The following is a 24,109-nucleotide window of genomic DNA, read 5'->3' as shown; positions in this document are numbered from 1 at the left end:
CCAATCAGGAAATTTATAACAACCCCTGATAGGTATTTCATCGAAAAAACTGCTACTGAATATTTATGTACATATTTATTGTGTGAATAAAGAATACTTTATAACAGCCAATTGCGTTATTGCCGCAGCATAAATAGATATATCTATATACGTAACCTGAAATATAATCCATCCAATAAGCGAGTCCAAGATCTCAAGCAAAATCAATGCACACTTTTGGTAAAATATATAAAATGTTTGATTTTATGCAGCAAGTAAACATGATATAGATTTTGCAGCATGTTTGAGATGGTCTACAGCCATCACCATTCACCAGCTAAAACAAGTCCTATATATAGGCCTATATATATATACTAGAGTAAATCAAATAAAATCCTAATGCTTGGGGGTTAGGCAGTAGCGATATACTAGGTCATTGTGGAGTTGCATGCACAATAGCGTGTATAGATAACTCCCGCAATACGAATATAATAACCAATAAGAAATGGCCTAGCAAATATATTAGTAAGATTTATGTAGCTCAAGCATAGGTAGGTGTATAGCCTTAAACACTCTATTTGCGTATTATATTATAAAAATGATATAAAAAATGTTAGAGATCAGCAAAGCATCAAACCAGCCAATCAGAGACTGCTTGGCTTACGCACCATTTGATAAGGTTGTTAAAAGACATCTTTGTAGCAGGTACTGAGCTTGATATAGTGAATATGAGGGCCTCTGGGTAGGCGGGCTAAGTTAGTTATGAGCAGCGCACTAGTCCACAAGCACCAAGATATGGAACAGATTGCAGGGCTGACTCCTTTCCTCACAAGCAAACCGAAAAAGGTTGAAGAGTTCCATCAGAGCCAGGTTAGATCATCTATGCGAGAATTGAGTACTTCATTTAGTAAATCTGGATTGAGGTCCGTCTACAAAAAATCACATAAAGGTGTGAGCTAAATCAGCTGTGGAGCACTTGTAGCTCAATCTTAATTAACATTAAGTCCGAAACTGAAATGAAGGCACTCCCATACGATATAACGCCTGGTCTCTGTATACACCATGCCGTAATAGCATGCACAGCACAAGATTATGTATCATACTATCTATGTACGTAAATCTGAGTAGACTACAACAAAACGATGTAATAGAACATAATCAAAGCTAATGTGTACCCGCTATAGGGAGATAATTCTGATTCCACAAGCTTCCTGTGAAAAAATTTTTGTACCACTTCACTTCGACTTTTTGTGTCTGAACAGCTCATAGAATCTATACATGATCAGCAGCTTTGAAAACTATTGTAAAACCTGTATTTAAAAGCCGCCTTAATTAAAAGCCACTTTTATTTGAGCACTACCCTTATTTGAGCACCAGTAAGAGAGATGAGTTGAAAAATAGAGCTTCACCCTTTTAACTGAATGCCTCTTTGATTTGAACGCCAATATTGGACATTTATAATCTTTACGAACCCATAATAGCGAGTGATCAAGAGGAAAGTGTGATCACTCGCTATTAGGTCGCCTCTAATAAAGTGTGAACGCTTTACTAGAGGTGACCTTTATTTGAGCGTCACCTCTAATAAAGCGCTGGAAGTGCTGAAAAATAGAGTGCCATGGCATTCAAATAGAGGTTTTATGGTATGAGCTGCTCAAATGCAAGAGAGTCTTATATGATCACATTTCTTTTATTAGTGTGTTGTGAATTCTGATCGAGTGCTCTTTGTTGTGATAATTGCACATCACATAATATTGCTTATGCAACATTTTTGATAACAAAAAAACTTGAAGTCAATGAGTTTTTATTACGATCAATTAAACATATCTAAACCTCACGCAAAAAGAAAATCTAGCATATGCTATTTTTGACCCATTCGGAAACTCAACTCGATTATTGAATTTTTCGCTATAAACTCATGAACTACTGTAAAAGTAAAACTGTTGAATGTCTCGCTGGCAGTTTTGGAACAAATCATCAGACAAAGGATAAAGCAAAAAGTATTTAAAAGTAATTTAGATGCGATACGAAGATTGAGAAGCTTCTGAACAAAGAAAATTGTAAAAATTTGTTCTCACCTCTAAATATTTATGTGACTAAAATGCTGGATTTTCTCACGCCTACTATTTTGGATAGTTTTTGTAAATGTCTGAAATAAAGTAGTCTTTTGGGAACTTTGAGGCTGCATTGCATCAGTTTATTTTATTGATGATAGAGTACAACTATTACGACAGTAGAGAGACTTGAAATAAAGAGCATGGTAGTGCGGCAAATACACAAGAAACAGTCTATAGTCTAGCTAACAAGTAGTCTACTTCTCAAACGGAATTTCCTAAAGGTGTCAACTGCTTCGATAAACTTGAAAACAGGATGTCTGCTTGGAGGTATTTTGGAAAAAGAAATCCGAACACAAGAACAAAACCCATTAAAGTTGAACTTGGACAAAATTTTTGTAGATTTCCTCAGAAATTATCGGTATTTTTCTATCATTTGCGATTGTTTTTAATGTTTGAGGTGATCAGACTGCCAGGATGTTTCAAGATTAAAATCGATGAAACTTGATCGTGGTTAATAATTTTCAGAAGAAAGATACGTACAAAATGATGTCACTAGTCGCTATTGTTGCGATAGTTGATATCGGTTACCATGTTCCAGTTCAAAAGTTATGCGTCTCTATTCTGTCGGTCTCTTTGCAATTATAGACATCATAATCGCACTTTCGCTTGATCTTAAGATTTTAAGCGCAACCTAGCTTTATCGACTTTAACCTTGAAACATCTAGGCAATCAGATCATCTCAAACATCAAAAGCAATCGCAAATGATAAAAAAATAATGATACTTTTTGATAAAATTTACTAAAAATCATTGTGCAAGGTTATCTGTAAGAAATGAATTTAAAATTGTAAGTTTTTTTTAAACTGCTGTCAGATGAATCCGCGGTAAGTGGGGAAATAGAGAACTGTACCATGCCAAGAGATTGAAAATTAGAGCATGAGTTGGCCCAACCATGACTAGACTGCAACTAGTTAGCCAGTACCCGAGATTGCGATATGCGAATTTAACAATTTGAAAAGCAAATCTTCAATAATGAAAAAACAAGGACTGTGCTAGTAGTATAACACAAAGCAAACTGAATAGCCAAAAAGATACATAGCCTGTAGGGAAAGGAAATGCTGACAAAAACAGAAAGCAAGTATCGCAGCAAAAGCGTGACTCTTATTTCCAATAAACTAGACTATCAAATGAGAAATCCCACATAATCATGCACAAGTTGGAAAGCTTTAAAAAGAAATGAGAAACTTGTAGCGCAATCAAGATTTTACGATCTGTACAAAAAAGATTTTGTCATCAGCATTAGTAACAGACAAGCAAAGCGACTATAAGCTATGGATGTTTCATTATTGGATCTGAGCCAGATAGCCTGGTCATTGAGGATCCTCACTCAACGGCTGAGTGCTCACCATAGCGTAAAGAAACACGATGCTAAATTGTGCTCATCGCTCACATGATTGATGTCACGCGCACTCAAGGAACAGAGAAAGACTAGTATCCCCGACTAGTCATAATGGTCGTGCTCTCTAATCAAACGATGCTACAATGTTACTAACTGGCTTTGCAGATTGAGGCGGCCAGTACACTAATCACCTGACCAGGCCTAGCTTACTCTATATAAACCAAAATTACCAGGTTTGTGGCTTTGCACTAATTGCCAATGGGTAGTCTGGTGACCACCAAGCCTGCACCTTTACCGCAGACAGATTCAGACATTGTATAGATTTATGTAGACAATTAAAAAGGTCGTATTACAGAAGCAATGATTCCCAGTATACTAGTAAATCTTCGCTCGACTGAAACTATACAGACACCCTTTACTCGTACATTGTCAAAAGCTAAAACATAAAATTCACAAAATTGAACAAGCCAAAGCGAGTGAAGCCATTGATCAACTTTCTGCGCCATACCTAATAATTATTCAGTGGAGATTGTAAAAACAGTTTGGAAAGAGCGGGCAAAACAACAGCTTGTCAGCAGAAAAGCTGCCTTACTGTTATTAATGAATGGTCAAATATAGTATCAAATCATTACATATATTTTTCAGAGATAATTTTGCAGACACATGATAGGATAACTCTTCAACAATGGTTCTAGGGCATTAAATTCTTATTATTAGTCCACAAGCACCTGTCCGTTACGTCTCACATTTGTAATCTTTTTTTAAGAACCTCTAAGACTATTTATGGCATTTTGCTAAGATAACTGTTATGTTAGCTACGGCTCTATTACAAAAAAAATGTTAAAGGTACTTTAATAAGTATCGCTACGTAAACTTTGGTATGATCTGCCCTGCAGCATTCATAACGCCAGCAAGCCAGCAACTTCATCCAAAAATGACTAGTTGATATGATAACCATGACAAATATCGCGACACGGGACGTAGGATTGAGTTATTAACGCTTTGTTGCAATTGTTTATTGTGAAAAATATTTCTACTGCCACAAATTTTCAAGTAGGAATGAGAAACGATTTTGCCAGATTTCAATGAAGTATTAATTTTGTATTATTTGATAGCCCCTGTATGCCAACACAAACTTTGTCTTACATTCCTTTGAGTCAAATAGTCACTTAGACATTTTTACTACTGGCCCTGTGCAATAGGTAATACAAGCTTCGGAAAGCTTTTAAAAAGTTACAAAATCGAGTGTCTCCAGACCACAGGTGAAATCTTAATATTTACCTGTTCTTTGTTTATATAGCATAACAAGCTTTTTTGACATAATGTTAGGTTAAAACTTTGCAAATTATTAAAATCTAGCAAAAGCGCCACAGTATGGTTTGTACATCTTATAGATCCATTCAAAAACCACGACAGGAGTAGCTTAACACAATAATCTAAATTAGTAAAACAAATGACTACAAAATAAGACAAATATTGGTGATTTAAATTTGGCTTGAAAGTAAATAATGATAATTTCATTAACTCATTCGAAATCATCGCGAGTTAACTCGCAATTTATATCGTGGCTAGGCTACCTCGCCTTGGAAATTTACCCATTTCTTGTACAGTTATTTCTAAGTTATAGAAGAAAATTTTTGATTAGTAAAGCCTGGTTCCCATATCGATTGCGTGGCTCCGGCGGTAACACGCGCAGCAAAACGCTTGCGAAATAATCAAATAAAATGTTCGCTCGCCATGCCGTTCCTATAATGGTGACCTTTACCCGTACAGTGCATTTCGGGAAGGTTTTGCCTGCGGTCTTTTGCGAAATTTGAGCAGTGCGAAACTATTGCGATGCCGCCGGCGACTACCGGCGGTCCTCGGCGGCATTTCATCGCTAATAGCCTGCGTGCTGTCGCCGGTGCTTCGCGACGTATATGGGAACCAGGCTTTAGGGAGAGAAATTTCTCGCCAATCAGAAAAACTTACACATATGCCTCAATGATATCTCTGGCAAAAGTTATAACCAAAATACTAAACCCATATCGATGTCTACCTAAACCAGAAATCATCAAGGTGACTGCAAATTTTATCGTTTGCGATAAATTTTTTTTAAACTCCAGATGTAAATATGCAGATTCAGAAGTGGTAAGACGGTGAAAGACTGCATAAATCAAATTAAAACCTTATTTTTAATGTTTCAAAGTTTTTATTAACTTTTCATTTTGCCAATTTGAATTGTTATGCTCGAATAACAATTCACTTTTTAGGCAGTTAGCCGTAGTCGGACTAAAGTTTCACTTTCGATAGAATCATATTGACTCTTAGAGCTGTCTATGAATTCTGAAAAGTCAAGAACAGAGTTATTGAACATATTTTTATTAATTTGAAACATGTTTATGACAGTTTATTTGAGTAATATTGGCATGTAGATTTGCTACGTTTTGGTTTGAAGGATGATATTCGTGAGAAAAAGATCAAAATTTGAGTTTCATGATTTTTACGTTCATGAGTAACTGTTATTTATAAAAATATTATTTATAACTGTGTATTGTATGTAGCTGAACAATAATTTTAGCCAAACTAATTATATTTTTAACATTTTTATTGTGAAATTCTGACTTTGTTAGAGCAAGTAAAGGTTTTTAAAATCAGAAATTTTTTTAAATTACCTTCTTTGAGACCCATGTCTACATGTGAGTAATATGAAGTCCCCATCTGAATTTTATGCCATTTGAAAGAGGAGACTTGACTGGTTATTTTGAAAATTCAATGAGTAACACATCTCAATTCAGTTTATTTTAGTAGTAAATCAAACTATAGCATTTTTCTGAGAAATGACTGGTATTTGAGGTAGATTACATGAAAGTTAGTCGATTGCGAATGAGTCAAGACTTCAAAGACTAGATATAAAAAATGAATTAATACTAAACATTCTGCTAAAATATGTAAACTAAAGAGCATGACAGGAAAAAGAGTTGGAAAGAAAAACATCTGGGAAGGAGGCACCAGCATAGAACCATTAGCTTAGCGGAAACTAGCATCAGAGCGAGGTATGCACGCAAGTGTATGAAACAGAGATATAGCGGAAGCATTAGTCTAACAGGATGCAATGGGAAACAGTGTAAGACCAGAACCACGCCCACACCATTTACCACTTCAAAAGTTCGGAGTACAGTACTACATCTAACCTAGAAGAAAAGTGTTGAGACAAGAATTGATTTAGTGGATGCAAGCATACCGAAATGCTGGGTAATATTTCGTCTGCCGTAGTGGGCGTGTCTGATAACTCCATATTGTTGTTATTGTTATTCATGTGATTCAGCTGGGCGTGGCCACATGGCACGCCGTGCGCGCGTTGCCTTTTCTCTCCTGAAACACACGAGAACAGCCCGAGTTTAGCAATAAATCCAGCTAATGCGCCCAATATTTTATTCTCACGAACCGTAGTAGCTTCTGTGATATTTTAACCTATTTATGGGGGCAAGCTGCAACTAGATTGCTTGAGTGAAGAGGATAACTCCGGCTCTGGCCCGACCCTTCCCCAAATCAATTATTTTGCACTTGTTTCGTTGGTCATTAAGCCTAGCCTACGCATCCATCCAAACGAGATCAAGTCATTGTTAATACTTCGTAGAGGCCATTCATCCATGCTCAACCTTATTAGCCAAATCCAGCTTAGACAGTATCCAGAGCTCATCACTGGTTGTAACTGGAGATCAGCAACCTTTTTCTTGCTATACGAGGCTATGAGCCATATCCTCCTATGTTCTAGCAATTGATCGACTCATGCTATACACGCTCCAGAGATTTGGCTGTCACACAGTAGCACGGTCATTATCTATGCCAGCTCAGTGAGATTTTCAAATTAGGCATTGTCCATCCAATTTTATGCCATCTAAGATAAGTTCTGTGGAAACTGCCTGCACACACACGCCAATGAAATTTTGTTCATGAGTAGAGAGAAGAAACCAAATTATCTTCACAAGAGACGTACACAGCTACGCCGTGGAAAAATATCCAGTTAAGGAGACGATGCATACATTCTCTTCTCTGGAGAAGTTTTAAGATTGTCTGTACTTTGAGCTTCATTTTACCTGAACTAGGAAACCTGAAGCCTATTTGTCACACATAGATTGAATCGATGTCACACATTGAATTGATGTCACACATCATTTGCTTTGGCAGAACTGAACTAATTGCAAAGTAGCAAACATGACTGATGATCTACATCTTAAATCACAGAGCTCGCGAACTAGTAATAAGATTTTTGTAGATATCAAGCCAAATTCTTTAAGAAAACTATGCTATAATGCTTCTTGTGTATTGTGCAGTTTTTGTGAAGGTCACTGCAAAGCTTACTGATGAAATTTAATTGCCAGTGATATTACGGAGGGTGAAACGAGATGAGCCTAAAAACTAAAGAGTTAATATATGTAATATCACTCACACGTTATCAAACTGGGTAAACAGAGTAACTCCCCGAACGCTGTGATTAACACTTTGCAGCTTGGTCCCAAATTAGTTGTCAACCTCCCAGTAACTATAGACAATTTTCGTGCTCATAATATAGTTCTTAGCTATTGAGCTTTTGATCAAGATTATACCGTAATCAGCCGATCTCAGCCGCAAATTGTCTCTAGTGATGAATAGATCACCGCTGTGTTCGACTAACATAAAAGTATTATATAGAAATAGTACTTTAACCTAAATATATTTCGTTCTATACCCGAGCACAGAATACATAAGCGTATAATGACAATATTTAAGATTTTTTCTAAGTATCTGTAACATGCAACATTCTCATTTATTATGCTATAAACTTTATTATAGAATATCAATTTAAAAGAAATCGTGAATAAAGATGTTATATTTTATTGTTTGAGTCATTGTCATGGACAAAATTCGGCTCTGTTATGGAGCAGCAAAAATATTTCAGGCAAAAACGTAATAATTTGGTCATTACTATTAGTACATATACAATCGTCATTGCGATAATATACCTACAACTAACTACTATATCAGAAATAAACAATGGTTATGCTATTCTCAAGCATCGTGAATAAACGTACATCTTCATTCTCGAGTTCCCATAAAATTCACTCACTGAACCATAAACTAATCTATCAAGTATATCACCTTTAAAACAACGAAATTTACAGTTTTATAGAATTCTTATGGTTTTGGCTATATCTCCATTGCACCCTGCATCAGTAAAAATTGAAAATTCATCGAAAAGCTCATGTTTGACTCTACGACAACATATTGCTCTTCAAATAGTTGTTAACTAGAAAAATGAGACAATTTTGATCATAAGACCTAAATCGATTTGAAGGCACATATCAACACGTGTATTCTAGTCGTCAAACCACATAATGTTAAAAAAACTTATCATAATGAGGCATATATTACCATGTGTCAGCTAGGCTAGTGTAATCGTAAATCATGCCTATATAGCAAACCAGCTATCGATGCCAGTACTTAACAATCCGACATGTAAAAGTTACAAACAACTAAAAGAGGCATATAAGGCACTATAAGAGGTAGTTTGTGTCGAAGAATTTGAGCGAGTGGAGCACGACTACCTGATTGCCTCGGATACATTTGACTTTGCGCCTATCACAGACCCAATAGCGTATTGAAATGATTGATCTTGATGCATATATATGTGAAATGAAGGTCTACTCCAGGTAACAAATCCAAAATGTTTTCATAAATCAAACATACTTGAGGATATTAGATTTGTTATGTTGTTCACGCATTGCATCGAGTTCGGCCAGACAGTAATGTCGCAACATAATAGAGTTCCTGTATGTCAGGATCTGCCTTTAGTCCGCTTGCTTCCAGAACATAAGTTGCACCATTATTTTATTGAAAAGTCACCATTACTAACTAATTTTCACAAACTACACAGTAAACGTTTAACTGCACTTTGACTGCAAACATAATGCACACATTCTGTTCTGTATATAGTATGGACCTCAAAGGGTGTATTAAATCCACAAATCTGAACACACCGCATATGACGATATAACAATGATATGCCTTTCTCTCTTTGAGTTGTGCTATGTTTATAACTTCTAAAATGACTTTAATAATCATTTCTCTGAAATCGTAAAAGCTTTCGGTCAATCATCGGATGCGAAAATCAATGTGAGTTAGCTATTCACTGTGACATCCAAAATCGTTTGGACATCGGCCTCCGCCTCATCTAATAATCGTTTCAACAGCAAATCTGTTAAAGATTTAGCACTGTCGGCCTCATATAATCAAGTACTGCAGCTGACATTGGGATTAAACATAGAGTGATGAAGGCTATCTGCTTTGTATTGTCATATAATTGGACTTTAATTTGTTACTGTTAGGGTCCTGAAGGTGAGGTAACAATGTTCACATGAAATGTCAAGTGCCCTTGATGTACAACGCAACATAGTTTTTTCTTCTTGAAAAACCCTTTTTACGTATAGTTTGTAATATAATGGAGCATTTCGATTCGGGGCGCAGTATGCAAAACTTTTATAGCGTGTCTGCAAGGACATAGACTATCAATAATGGCACTGATAATTTTACTAGAAGTAAAATTTCAGATAGCTTGTGCATCTTTCCTGTGATTCATAATTTGATTTTTTACCATTTCCGAGTGTATTTTTCCACTGTTACTGGTAGGTTAAATTAATGCTATCACTGTAACTGTTTGCTATTGGCTGGTTGAAAAAAAGCCATTTCCTTGTAAACAACTTGGCTGGAGACAATATTTACTGAGATGACAGTAGCAAAATCTATGTTACCACAGAACATATAGTGCCTGAGACATGGAAACTTATATATGTACTTATAGTAGACATCAGAAGTCATCATGAACTGGACGAATGGGAATGCATAGGCCATATAGATTGTTGCTTGACAAATTAGTAAGCTAACCAAGGCAGAAAATGTATGTATTCTAAAGATAAGCATTAGTAACCGCCTTGATGAGAGATTAATGAACAGCATTGTACTCTATTTTTTGCTATGAGAATATGCTACCGTTGAGGAGAGGAGAGGTTTCTGGCAGCCCATATATCTGACATTATCTCCATATGATGTTTCTATACAAAAAGCTGAGCTGTGGATCCCACACACAGCTGTAAAATCGGCTAGCTGGTATAAGGCAAGATTGACTTGTGAACTACATAGACGAATCAATGGTTGCGAGTTACTTTAAAATTATTACGAAGTTAGCAGCTTCTCAGCCAATGTATCAGACCTTAACACGTGTATATGTCTTGTGATATATAAACCAAGGTTATAGTAGAGGTCCGTAAATCTCTTCCAGCCAGTTGTATGCTGTCTACAGTTGTTGTACTGTTGTTGTCTACAGTGTATGTTGAAGTACAGGAGCTATCTGCCGAATACAGCAGATATTCTAAAGACGAGGTCTACGGTTAGTAAGACTTGGGGAGTTATTGCGGGCAGCATTACATCGCATTACAAGGACAAAGAGCAATCCCAATACCCGTGAGAGCGGAGACTATTACCCACAAGGCAACTAGAGGCTGCGAGGTGAGCAATGGCAGCTACTTACCATCTTCCATTGACTCATCCATGTACTCTTCCCCTGAAGCACGCACCAGGCTGAAGTTGCTGCTCATCCCACCGAGGCCCGAATCACCGGAACCCTGCTTACTATGCAGGTTACCAGATCCACTTTCGCTGCCAGCGGTTGGGAAGGTCGCGCCGTTGCTGCCTATGAAGGGATCACCTGGAGAAAGTTGACCAGTCTGCATATCCATCCCCTCAGGTGACATACCCTGTTGGCGCAGGATATTCTGTCGCATGAGCTCCTCCTGAAGATGCATCTGACGAAGATCTGCTGGAGACATTCGTGGGTTGGAGAGGTCTCCACTGCCCCCAGAGGACATTCCTAGGCAATAGAGATAAGGATATCAAACATCGCGATATCAAACATATATTAAACATCTACAAGGCACATGTTTTACATACGTTGGAACTGATTAGAATGATTGTGGCAGTCCCAAATTCCTGTTCTTTTATAACAGAATTAAATTTGCTAAAACACATCACTAAATAATAACATAGCTTTTAAAAAATTTGTTGTGATAGCGGATCATCGCACTACGCAACATTATTACTTAACAAAATGTTTACAAATATACTTGTGAATATTAAACTTGAAAGCTTTTTTGGAATTGCTTACTCTTTATACCTAGTAGTCCCCTAGTCTTTCGTTTATAATCTGTTGACCTCACAAACTAACTGTGACCATATCTGACTGAACTCTCGTCTGTATTTGTTGGCCCAAAAAGCGCAGTCCAAAGCTACTGAGCTATCAAGCCACACCCTATTTGCAGACAGTTCATATAATAGTTGAGATGTGTCAGTTTGCATTGAGCTATTTTATTTGTTACTGCAGGGTTATATCGTAAAAACATTCAAGGTAGGTTTTTACCGAGGTAGAAATTATGGCACTGTGAATAGCTAGCCACAGAGTATGTTAGCACCAAATATTCCAATGCAAGTTACTATCTTGTAGCGTAATGTTTGGAAACACGACTATTCTCCCTGCTTCGTAAAAATACTGTCTATGCCATAGGGTTGGTATCTTTTTTGCTATCAATATAGAACTGAAGGTGTCAAGAAGACGCATTGACATGTTGAGCAAGAGCTTTTGCAGCATATAAACAATCATATACTAAATGGATAATGGCAACCCCAAAATGTAAGTAAACCACATCGGCGGGTGGCGCAAACACCAGCTGTAACGTACGTTGGTGAACGATGGCGGGGCCTGCAAGGGCTTCATTGGAGGGCATCCTTTGGTGAGAGCCCATGGGAGAAAGGGGGAGACTAGGAGCCATTCCTGAAGGTACTCCAGGGCTGCCTTGGGACATCATTGGATTCTGAATGTCCCGTTGCTGGACAAACTGTCCTGGATTGACACCGGGTCTTAGTTTGCCTCCGGGCAGTTGAAAGTGTGAAGCTGAAACAGAGTCAATGGCCAATAAAGAGTAATTCGCAAAGAGTTGGCAGCCATGAGCCAGATTGCATTGCATACTAACTGTGAAGCTATACCAACTACTAAAGCGAGCAGTCTGCACTGAATGTATACAAGTGCCATTAACTTGTCCCGTGAACCCAACGAAGTCACTATAGACTCTCGAGGTGAATGCAAAGAAATTACTTGCACAATACAAAAGACAATTAGTCGGAGAACACAATGCCAAAGAGCGGCTGAGGGAAACAATGGTCTTTGAGTTAAGCGTATTCGCCCATAAAATCCATAACTTACTGGGTTCACGAGAAAAACAACAAACACTTACGTAATCTTGGGTCATACCAAGATGTCTTCTTATTTTCGTGGTCAATAAAATAGACTTCATTGTTAGAGCCAACAGCCTTATCCCAACCTTGAGGTAGTGGGGAGTTGAGCATGTCGGCTATGGTCGGTGGGAGTTGAGGATGAGATGGTGTTCGTATCGCGTTCAGATATTGCTTCCTTGGATCTATCCAAGCAGTTGTCTTGGTGTTGTGACTAAAAATATTAACGTTGTGAGGTTGTGAGTAGAAGGCCAATTGTCCAGTTGTGTTCGCTAGCAACATACCAGTTTTAAACTACTGAAAGGAACACTATTGGCTGCCGATTGTACACACGCTGTGGCCATGGATTCATGTCTGATTCACAAGCTGCTTTGGGAGGTACAACTGACTACAGCGACTAAGTAATAAAACATTTTGGATTATAATCAAGTCAGAATGGATATGATTTGAAGCAGTCAGCTATAAGATTCCAATAAATACTAATTGATATGCAATTATTATATATCAGTTTTGCTGCATGGCTATATTTATTACATGAGTAATTGGCTTTAAAAAGAAATGACTATTATGAACCTCAGTCTTTATGACGGGCTGTTGAATAGACAATTCTATGAGTAAATACAGTTTTCAAGAGAATACAGCATATCAAAAAACTGTTAACATTCATGTATTTAGGCGTCTCTAGATATTCAGCAAGGAAATGAGTAAATTAAATATCCTTAAACCTGGAGAGCAGCTACAAGGGCTTTTCTTTGCAACATTTTCACAACAATAATTCCGATAAGCACATTCTACACAAGAGAGCAACATGACAGAATCTGAGACAACAAAGAGCTGGGTCTCATGGACACATGGCTCTTTGCCTCTACTAGTCCAGCACTATTCTTCTACGGCCCTTGTTGACTTAGTACTAGCCATTGTTTCAACAACAATTAGATTAGAATTAAACGGAAATTAAGTTAGTGCTAGACAGACTGCTAGGGCCAATAAATGCTGAGACTGGCTTTGATTCAGCTTGGCTTCATTTAGATGAATGATTGTTATCTCATAAAATATAAGCATATCCTATTGCTCCCTCCTCCAAATACAGCGCCGCCATACAAAAAGCGCACGTAGTTTTATTTCTATTTGACATATAGGATCATCTGATACGCCCATACGATGCTAAACTAGTTCGGTTAATATGTATCATATCATATTCGTAAGCTCATATTCTTGTTCCCGGAGTATAATGAGAAACTTTGTCTCGTATTATCGCAATCACTTGGTGATAGTCGGGCAAATCAAGGCATACGAACAATGATCCACCCAGTTGTCGCAAAATATCAAGAAACCGAGTACGAGAGTTTAAGTGTTTTCAATTGTCTGAGTGTACTGATAAGGTAGCCAAGAGACCGGGCAGTAAAAAACATGCAATAATTTATGAGATCCAGAAGATAGGACATGGGAAATATCGTAATAGTTTGCTCATGACAAGAATGCTTAGTAGAAAAACTCATAATGCATAAAGTCGACAACTGAAATAGGTAGCACAAACCGATAGTAACTAAATGGTTGTAACAGAAGTAGACCGAAAGGTGATAAACAGCAAAGTAACAGAAACGTGAGCAGAGCAAGATGAGCCTACTAGCTAACAATCCTTCGTTTTTTCGTGACGCCATTTTATCGTTGTCGGCCATCTTTATAGACAATTTGACCATTAAAAACACGAAGCTTTTGCAATGAATTTTTGAAAACAATGCTTTTGTTTGCAATTTTTTTATTATAGTATCAAAACAACGCCAAAAAGTACTATTAAATAAAAGAAAAAATGATCGTTTTCTACAAATATGGCGGCTTTTTCGTGAATGAGGGCATTTGCAAACGACTTAATGACGTAAAAAAAACATTGGATATTTAAACTTTCATGTCCATTGTATTTTGAAATGGACACATAATTTCATTGCTTGTAATTTTTCACGTTGCATGTATAAGCAACACACTTCACCATGAGTAAGCCTATACCAAAAGGGATAGTCCAAATGAGATGGATGTAGGAAAAGTCTAATCAGCTAGTTGTTTATTGTTTACAATGTCCATTTCATCATGACACGTCACAAGGCATGCTTGCCAAGAGTATCTACTTTGGGTTAAACCGGTTTCCTGCAATGTAGCACTAGTGAAGCAAAGGCTACCCATATAACCAAATACACATATAGACATCACATCGTTGGTTGACTAATACAGGTAGGTGATACCACGCCGGCTTTATATAATCCACTAACTAGGCTTTAGATAAACTTTGGCTCTCCAGTAAACAAAGTGAGGCAACACTGTCTACAAAACTTTAGATAGCATCTGCTAAGCAGCACCCCAACAGCTAAAAACTTATGTCAACACACATCAAGTTCACTGTCCATCTAAGACAGATAAGCACGGAAATGATTAGTTGGAAAAATATTGCAAATTGAACCGCTTTCATGAGACTGGAGCAGAAGTGGTAGTAGCCCTAAGAATGCCGACTCAAAGCACAAACCTAACTTATAAATTAATTAGTATATGTGAGCTTGACATATTTGGCAGAATGTTCAGAACATTCAATATCATCAGAAATTTCTATGTAAAAACACCTTTCCAGCATGTTGCAACACAATACCAACAGGAAGCGCAAAATGAATGATAATACGTTTTATCATAAATTAGAAAGATGGTATGGAGAATGGATGCATAGCAAACGATTAGAAATGTGAAAGGTGATGTGAAAGGTTAACCTGGAACCTTACTGCTTTCGTATCATTACTTCAGGTTCAATCACCAGACTTTTATGAGGCCATTTATGTTGCCCAACTGGTGATGTATATCATCACGAACAACAAAATTAAAAATTCCAATTCTAACCAGTAAGCATAATAGTCAAGATTTGACAAAATTTTGAGTGTCTAGTATTGTGCATAATAGGGGAAGTTTAATATTTACGAGATAAATGTACATCATTTTAATATTTACCACACATTAGCAACACTAGTCGGCAAAAGTTTGTCAAAATACTACAATGAGAGCAAAGCAATGATACACCGATTAACAAGGCTCTCTGATATGATGGTGCATCGAAGAACCGGCAGTACATCAAGGGAGTGATCATTGCTGCGCTGACTGATGCATGAGTATCAACGAATTACATTTGTGACATAATTTTGTCGCGTGGAAACTTAAGACCTAGTGATGTTACATATAAGACTAAAGCCTGGTTCCCATATACGTCTCAAAGCACCGGCGACAGACCGCAGGCTATTAGCGGTGAAATAGGAACCTACGCGCCGGGTACCGCCGGTAGTTGCTGGCGGCATCGCAATAGTTTAGCGCTGTTCAAATTTCGCAAAAGGCCGCAGGCAAAACCTTCCCGAAATGCACTGTACGGGTGAAGGTCACCATTATAGAAATGGCATGGCGAGCAAAAATTTTATTTGATCACGCGATTATGTTTAGAGATGCATCTTATATGTGAACATATGCCGTCGAGCCTAACGTCGCAAACGTTTTGCTGAGCAAGTTACCGCCGGAGTCTCGCAATCGATATGGGAACCAAGCTCAACTAATGTCCACATTAGGGTGAGCAATATCTTGAGCCACCATAGGCTAGCAAGTTATGGTTATTGTTTGTGTACTTCTCTATGTATGACTCCAAAAACATAGCATATTTACAGAAAAGTGTTCCTTGAAATGCAAAATCTCAGTAGTGGAAACACGAGGTCATAGAAACCCAAGGTCAAGGGAACATAAGGTCAGGAAAACACATCAGTTCCTCAAAATAAGCTGTTTCATCAGAATTTTAGCTTGAGGTAGAACAATACAAAGGAATATATTATTTTAGAAAGTAATTAAAGTGGGAAAAGTAGGTCGTTCAAAATTTTGATTACACAGTGTCAATTCTATGTATTTATAGCTCACCAGAAATGTTGCCATTTACAATGCGGTTCAGGGTAACCAAAGAATAACACTCTTGTGGCCGGCCATATGCCATAAACATAAATGGGGAAAATATCAATTCATCAACAGAGCAAATATGACTGTTTTAAAAAACATTGCAATATTGTGGAAACATACATCAGTATTGAACACTGAAAAGCTTACAATGATTGGTTACGAATATTGCAAAAACAATTTAAGGAAACATATAATGATAAACAATTATCATAAAGTTCTGTGTCAATAAATGTATAAGCTTCTTATGACCCTGAAGAAGAGGTTATAACAAATTTGCCAGTAGTACTGGAAACGATGTGAAATATAAGGGAGTGATGCAATCGACTTAATATAGAAACTTGCAGCAGTATAGGGCAATCCAATATCTACATAAGTTATCTTTAAAGTATTGACACTGTCTGAATCATATGTAGATGAGGACACAAAACTTTAATGGCAAGAATTAGGTCCATGTGAACCAAGGACATGTTATAAAACACCACCCAAATGCCCTTTACATGGTTGTCTGAAAGTGTTTTGTGCCAGTTTAATCCTTTCCCATTATACCTCTAAGTTATGACTGGTTAATAAGAATAATAACTCACTAAACTGACTGAGTGAGAACACCCACAAGAAGGAAGGATGTATAAAACGTTTTACTTGTCGGAAATGGGACATCATTGGCATATTCTCTGATTAATGGAAAACCCAATCCAGTTTTTTTCTCTTATCTGACACTTGAGCAAACGTGCAGCATCAAGGTCACAAATCATGTGCACAACTTCAAATCAAATAAGCCACCAAAAACATTACCATAAAAAACGAGTTTACAATATAAAATATATTACTCACTCTATGTAGTAGCGCCTTCCATCCGCTGTGAAAGCAGCCTCCCAGCCCGCAGGCAAAGGGATATGCTCTAGGTTCGATCTCTCATCGAGCATGATTTCCAAACTGCCAGTTTTCGAATGAAAAGGTGTATTAACTCTTCGAGCAGGAGAATTTCCTTGGCTCATCATTTCAGCAGGGCATGATTTTTGTTTAGAATGAAATACTGGTGGCCCAGCAATTTGTTGCTCGTTCGGCTGAGAACCGTCTATGCTATTATCTCGACTGTGTGATCCAACTCTAGTGTGATGTGTGGTAGGTTTATAGAAAGATTCTGGCATCTTGCGGTTGTGCCAGCTAGACTGTGCTGCTTCTGGATTTTGTAGCACAGATTTGAAAAGATTATCTAGTTCTTGAGTGGAGTCTTGCCGAGTATGTACCACTTGGTTTGGCCCAGTCTGCTGGGTTATCATTTCGCCCGACGACATGATGCTAGCTAGGAGGCTCTTCTTTTTGATCTAGTGATGTTGTCTTCTTTACGTTGTTCTTAACAAAAAATCTACGAAAATGCAACATCCACTGACGGTCTAATCGTTCTTACCTGACCAACTTATAACTAGAACTTGTTGCTTCTTCGGGCAAAGCGCATATATAAATACGCGAACAAAATGGTTTCTAATTAATAAACGATAACCAAAAGTTTCATTACGTTTATATATTTAGTTTATGTACTAGTATAAATTTAAACAAAAAATTACATTTTATATTTCTGTATTCATAAAAAAATTTGTTTGTTTTAATTTACGAAGCAAAACCGTGCAGCCTCGCAAACTTATCAATGGGCATCAGTGTCATAAACCAGGGTAAAGAAATACGAAGGAGTGATTCTCCGACCACCGATCCTACGTTTTATAAACTCGAAAGTTGTCTTTTCTTGTTAAAACGTCTCCCTATTCTCCCCTCTCTCTAACTCCCTCTTTCTAGAAGAATGTTCAGGCTGCTGCTTCATTTGCAATAAAATGTTTTAAACTTCAATAATCAATGTATATGATTCAAAGCTTCATTCCTACAGTGATCCTATGCCTTACAAACTCAAAAGTTGTCTTTCCTTGTTAAAACGTTTCTCCCTCTCTCACTCCTTCTTTCTAGAAGAATGTTCAGGCTACTCTTCCATTTGTAATCATGTACGTAATTCAAACTTCAAGAATTCATTGTACATAATTTAAAGTTTCATTCTTTCTAATTGTCGTATCCCTTACCTTTACTCTGTCATTACCAGTATCAAACCAGTGCCTCAAACTGCCTTATAGTCAGGCTTGGGAGCCAATACTTCAAAAAACATTCCTTGCCAGTACCCGTCAATGCTGACTTGTCATGTTTCAATTAAACATTTTTTGACTTTCTCTTCTTAATGACGTTTGCATAGATGGGGCAACTCCTTCTTAGAGCCAAATAACAGTTGTGTTGCACATTCAATACAATTTAAGGTATTGAAGCTTGAATGGAACAATCCAAGTGATGACAACTACTCCTGAGCTGTTTGTTATAGTTATTTATAAATGTACTACCCGCCCAACCACGAATATATTTACATTATTCATAAGTTAGTTTATGTAAATTTCATATCTACTGAATTGCTTGCGCCTTGCTGCGGTTGACACTTTTATATAAATTGATAAACTAATTCATTAATTGATGAAAAAATATACATTTTGAAACACAAATTCAAAAATATTATGATTATTAAATTGTAATTGTATTTAATGAGCATACCAAGTCATTATATTATAATTTTTATACTGCTTTAAATAGCAATTATATTATTAAACATTTTATATTTAACTCCTATTTACTGTAAGTAGAACTTCAATCCAATAAACCATTTTTATTTACAGATACACAAATCCCAGGAATAAAATAATTCACAGCACATATTATTTTGTAGCAATAATAAATGTTGTGAATAACAATAATAATAGCAATAATATCTCAGCTTTTGAAGGATTTGGCCAAATTTATATATGGAATATCGGAATGCCCAGCATTGCATGGGTATTAAAAATTAGCTTATAAACAGTGACAGGTAATGTAGTTGCCTGCCACTTGCCATTAGCCTAGAACATTGCCAATGGCTAATTTGAGTAAGCTAGTAACCTATTGCTAAAGTTACTAATGGGAGCCGTGAGAGCAAGCATAAAATAAATGTTGGTCCGTATGCAGAACGGTATGTGTTTTTTACCCACATAGCAAAATATATCGCCCAAAGAATCGATAAGATATTTGCCTAGTGAATGGAAGGTTCCTGAGGTCAAATCCAGCATGAAACAAATAATTCATTCCAAAATTTTAATAGCTAAAGCTGGACAAACCGAAACACACACATACACACAAACATGGAAATTTATATATAGGCCTATAGATTGATATTGTTAATAATTATTTAATTTAAATCTATTAATAAATGGATAATTATTAATAATTCATTTTTAATTTTAAACTAATTTAAAATTTGAATTTAATAATAATTAATTTATAATATAAATAACTATTAATTTAAAAATTATTAATAGATGTGGAACTGTTCAAGTATTAATTATTTTATCCTATTTTCGTATATTGTATATTTTTAGAGTATATTTAATTTTTGGAAGCTATGATTTTTTATTTAACCATCACCGTATTTTACTGGCAAATTCCGATAAGAGCAAATCAGGCTGTGTCGAAAATAAATTAAATAATAATGACACGAGAAATAAATATATATAAAAAACAAAAATTATCATGATACCCTATAAGGATGTTCTAGATATAGGGCAGGTAAAATGTTTGTGTTTGGTGTACTTAGTGGTTTTTTTTGTGGGGTGTAGCTATTAAGAGAGTGGTTGTGTATATAGGATGGTCTGTTGCAGCAGAGCTTCAGAGACACTGAAAGTTTATTGAAGTCAAGGGCCATCAATCTTTGGTCATAATTCTCTACATGAGGCATAACCCCTCTAACACTAATTCTAATATCATTGACAATTTTACTGTAAGTTCACAGTAAGTCACTTAACATAAATTAAGAATTTCAAGATTTAAGCAGAAGTACACAAAACAATTAAAATTGTTAAACTGGGTTTAAACTTCCTTAAAATTTCAATTTTTGTTTCTACATGAGTCCTAAAAACATCAAAGTTAGTTTAAAATAATACCAAGTTTGCAAAAGTCATTTAAAATGTTTCCTTATAATCAAAGCAACAGCGTGGGAGAGTGGAGTGCATGATGACATGACGCAATGTAAACAATCTTTGTGGCGAAGAGTGTAGCATAATGATAAGGCATCATAAAACAATAGGTGTGTTAGCAACCTCGGCACAAACACCAGAAAGATGATTGATGATATGGATGATGAGATGAACGATGATACGGATGATGCAGAAAAAAATGCTGGTGAGTAGGAAGCAGTGAATAGGTTAAAGGGTTTTGATAAGCGGTTTTTTGTTCTCAAGAACCCAAAGTGCTTATAGTAGTCTTGGCTTTTATATTTTTTGAACAAAAATGGTGTCTTTACACAACTTATACGCTTGAGACAGATTTAATCTTTATTCTATTTTAAGAATCTATGTAATTTAGTTTATTCTTACCACACAAACAGGTAGCTATGAGGTTTAATAAGCCTAATGTTTGCGTAGTGCTCTTTTGAAAAGTAGGAGCCGTAGGGGATGTCCTAGTTAGTGGTCATGTACCACAGCAACTCATAAATTTATGCCTAACTACTCTATGAACGAGGAGTGAAATTAATATCAAATACTATTATAAAGGTAAAAGGTCGACAGCGCTATAACATTCTAAGTTTGTTTGCATTACCATTTCTGAGAAATAGTTACACTTGTGACTGTATCCCATGTTGCTTTTGACTCAAGAAAAACCCTGAAGGTTTACGCAGTCAAAACCTTTATAGTAGAGCAGGAACATAAACTTATCTTTCAGCCTTTTCCTTCGGAGGGTGGGCTACTCAAACTAAGATGTTTCATAGTCAGAAATTTATGCTGATTTCAATTATAATGTTTCTACACCTATGTGTTTGCACATTTTTGAGCTAGAGAGCACTTTTGAAATGGGAGGGGGCAACTCCAAGTTTGCTTGGAAAACCTTACATATCAGACATAGAAAACTATTTTATAATCTCGAAAATTAATAAATGTTTTTATTTGAGATTAGTTGAGTCAACTCTCTGCATTTCTTAACCCATGCCAAGGATGTAGCAAGACTGCTTGTTTCACTGCCTTGATCAGTCTGTGAATAAAACCCTAGTCAGAGTGACTAAACCTCAATATGAAACGGCCCAACAGTATTCAAACAGATGGTTGATATTGGAAGTAGAGAGAGTTCAATTTGAAATTGCTCAAAAAATGCTAAGCATTAAGAACTTGGATGAGAGTTCAGACTTGTTATGTCATTATGACTGTTATAAAAAGTATTGTAACAAACTCGTTATGGAAAGAGCTGAGAACAGACATGAGAAGAGACAGAAAGAATGTGATACAGCAGAAGAGGTGAGACTAGATATTTATTTCTTTACTCCATGATGATGGTACTTTAGTGGGAAAAAAAGAAACCATTTTCATTTTTGTCTACTACACATTTTGTGAGCAGCAAAACCAACTCCGCAGTTTTCATGACGTGTTATAGCCTACAATTTGGAAATACATGTATATATAAATTACATGTATGATCCTTCCTTGGTTTTTGCATATGATCACACAAACTACGCTAGATATGGTACGGTGTACTATGCTGAGAGGACTAATCTGAAAGTATCACATAGCATAGCGAGGCTCTTATGAAGGAAGGGGTATTTTACTTATCAATCACGACATCACTGTCCATTCAGCTCTGCCGCTTGTGATCAATCTATTGAGCAAACAGTTAAAAGAGACTCAAAGTCTTACGGTGGAATCATAGAGTTTACCAGGAATCATCCGCCTCTCAACGCTGGACTCTATCTCACCCAGAAAGAACAGCTGTACATATACAGACACGAAGAAGATGCTAGTGCTTAGTGATTCGGATGCAGCAAGTTATGAGATGTGTGAAAAGGCATGGAAGGCTGATGAGGAATTGAGGGAAGTCATGAAAAACTCATAACAGCAAGAATAAATTTGTTTGTGTTTCAAACCACCAAGCTAGTATATATTACCAGTCGTGCAAAATCCTCCATTGAAATGAAGCAGGATCTTGAAATGGCAATTGTGATTGGAGAGAAACAGCTTTCAGAATTTGTCCAGAAGAGGTTCAGTACCCAAGAGATTGATTTCAATGCATCCATCAAGTCAAACAAGCTCAAAACCATCACCATATTACCATCAGCTAAGAAGAAATTAAAAAAAAGTCCTAGAGTGTTCGCACAGACTGTTTGCGAATTTGTTAGTGATCAGCCAACTGCGTAATTTGTATTTGAGAAAAGTCTTATCATTCTCTTTTGGCAACATCAGCTAGTCCCTGGCTAACTCTGATGGCTCTATATTGAAGACTGCTAAGTCAGCTCTGATGGCTACTGTTGAGAAAGATGTTGATGATCAACCATCAATCTATGTTAACCAGGATCAGCTACCAGTCTTTGACGCTGTTGTGGTTGATGCTATGGTCGAAATTCAGACCATGAAAGCTCCTCCAACTTTTGGCATGGTTGCAAGTCAGCTTTTGCAATGGATAGTTAATATGGCAAGGGTGTATCACACATGTCATGTGAATTTTGTCTGTGACACATAACCTGATATCAGCATTAAAGGAGGTGAGAGAAGTCGTAGAAGTGTTAAAGGAAGGCAGAAGGTTGCTGTGTTTAGTCCAAACTAATCAGTGCCAAAATGGTCTGAATGTTTAGCAGATGGCCCAAACAAGACTGTCCAAGTGAAACTTTTAAAGGATACATGGAGCAAGTCAACTGTGAAGCAGAAACTAGATCTTGTAACAGCTTTTTCTCAAGAATGCTACATGATCAGCTATGACCTTGATCGAGCAATCACTGCAAGCCAATAGATGGTTTGAAATCAGACCACGAGGAGGCAGATACGCAAGATAGCAAAAATAATGGAAGGCAAATCCAGCTCAAAAGTTCTAGCCAAGTGCCAAGACACAGATGTTTTCCTAAGCTGTCTATCTCTAGTGGATGAGCTGCCATTACAGAAACTCATTTACTGCTGTGGTAAGAAGCAGTTGAGATATGTAAACAGGCTGTCTGTCTACCGTCCTCACACCCGAACGATGCAAAGCACTGCTCGGGCTCCATGCTCTAAGTGGATACGACAGTAAAAGCGCATTCTATTTCAAAAAGATGATAACTTTCTTCAAGTTGCTAAAGAACAATCCTGAATTCTGTAACACACTGAAATCATTGGGAACATATTTTGAAGTTGATAGCGCAATAAGAGAATCTATTGAGACATTCATATGCAGATTATATAGTGAAGAGACAAATTCCATCAATGAAGTATGGTATATCTTCTGCTCACTGTCTCGCTCATCACAATCAAACCTACCACCTACACTAGATGAGTTAAATCTCCATATATATATCTAGGGCTGCTTATCAGGCCGCGATATGGAGAAGAGCCAAGCAAATCATCATC

The 24,109-nt window shown here is 36.8% G+C and overlaps 1 protein-coding gene across 2 annotated transcripts; it reads right to left on the bottom strand.

Moving 5' to 3' along the window:
- Positions 1-56: 56 nt before the first annotated feature.
- LOC137407315 (transcriptional coactivator YAP1-like) lies at positions 57-18,121 on the bottom strand. Of its 2 annotated transcripts, XM_068093933.1 has the most exons (6): positions 17,526-18,121; positions 12,734-12,945; positions 12,181-12,393; positions 10,978-11,316; positions 6,655-6,785; positions 57-908 (listed from the first exon to the last, which is right to left on the bottom strand). In XM_068093933.1, the coding sequence occupies exons 1-6, from the start codon at positions 17,987-17,989 to the stop codon at positions 840-842; spliced, it is 1,428 nt and encodes a 475-aa protein (XP_067950034.1). In that variant the 5' UTR covers positions 17,990-18,121; the 3' UTR covers positions 57-839. The 2 variants fall into 2 exon arrangements, with proteins under 2 accessions (XP_067950034.1, XP_067950035.1); XM_068093934.1 differs by lacking the exon at positions 6,655-6,785.
- Positions 18,122-24,109: the final 5,988 nt, after the last annotated feature.

This window comes from Watersipora subatra, chromosome 10 (assembly GCF_963576615.1).
Source record: "Watersipora subatra chromosome 10, tzWatSuba1.1, whole genome shotgun sequence".
NCBI classification, from domain to species: domain Eukaryota; kingdom Metazoa; phylum Bryozoa; class Gymnolaemata; order Cheilostomatida; family Watersiporidae; genus Watersipora; species Watersipora subatra.
This window is presented reverse-complemented; position numbering and strand designations above follow the sequence as displayed.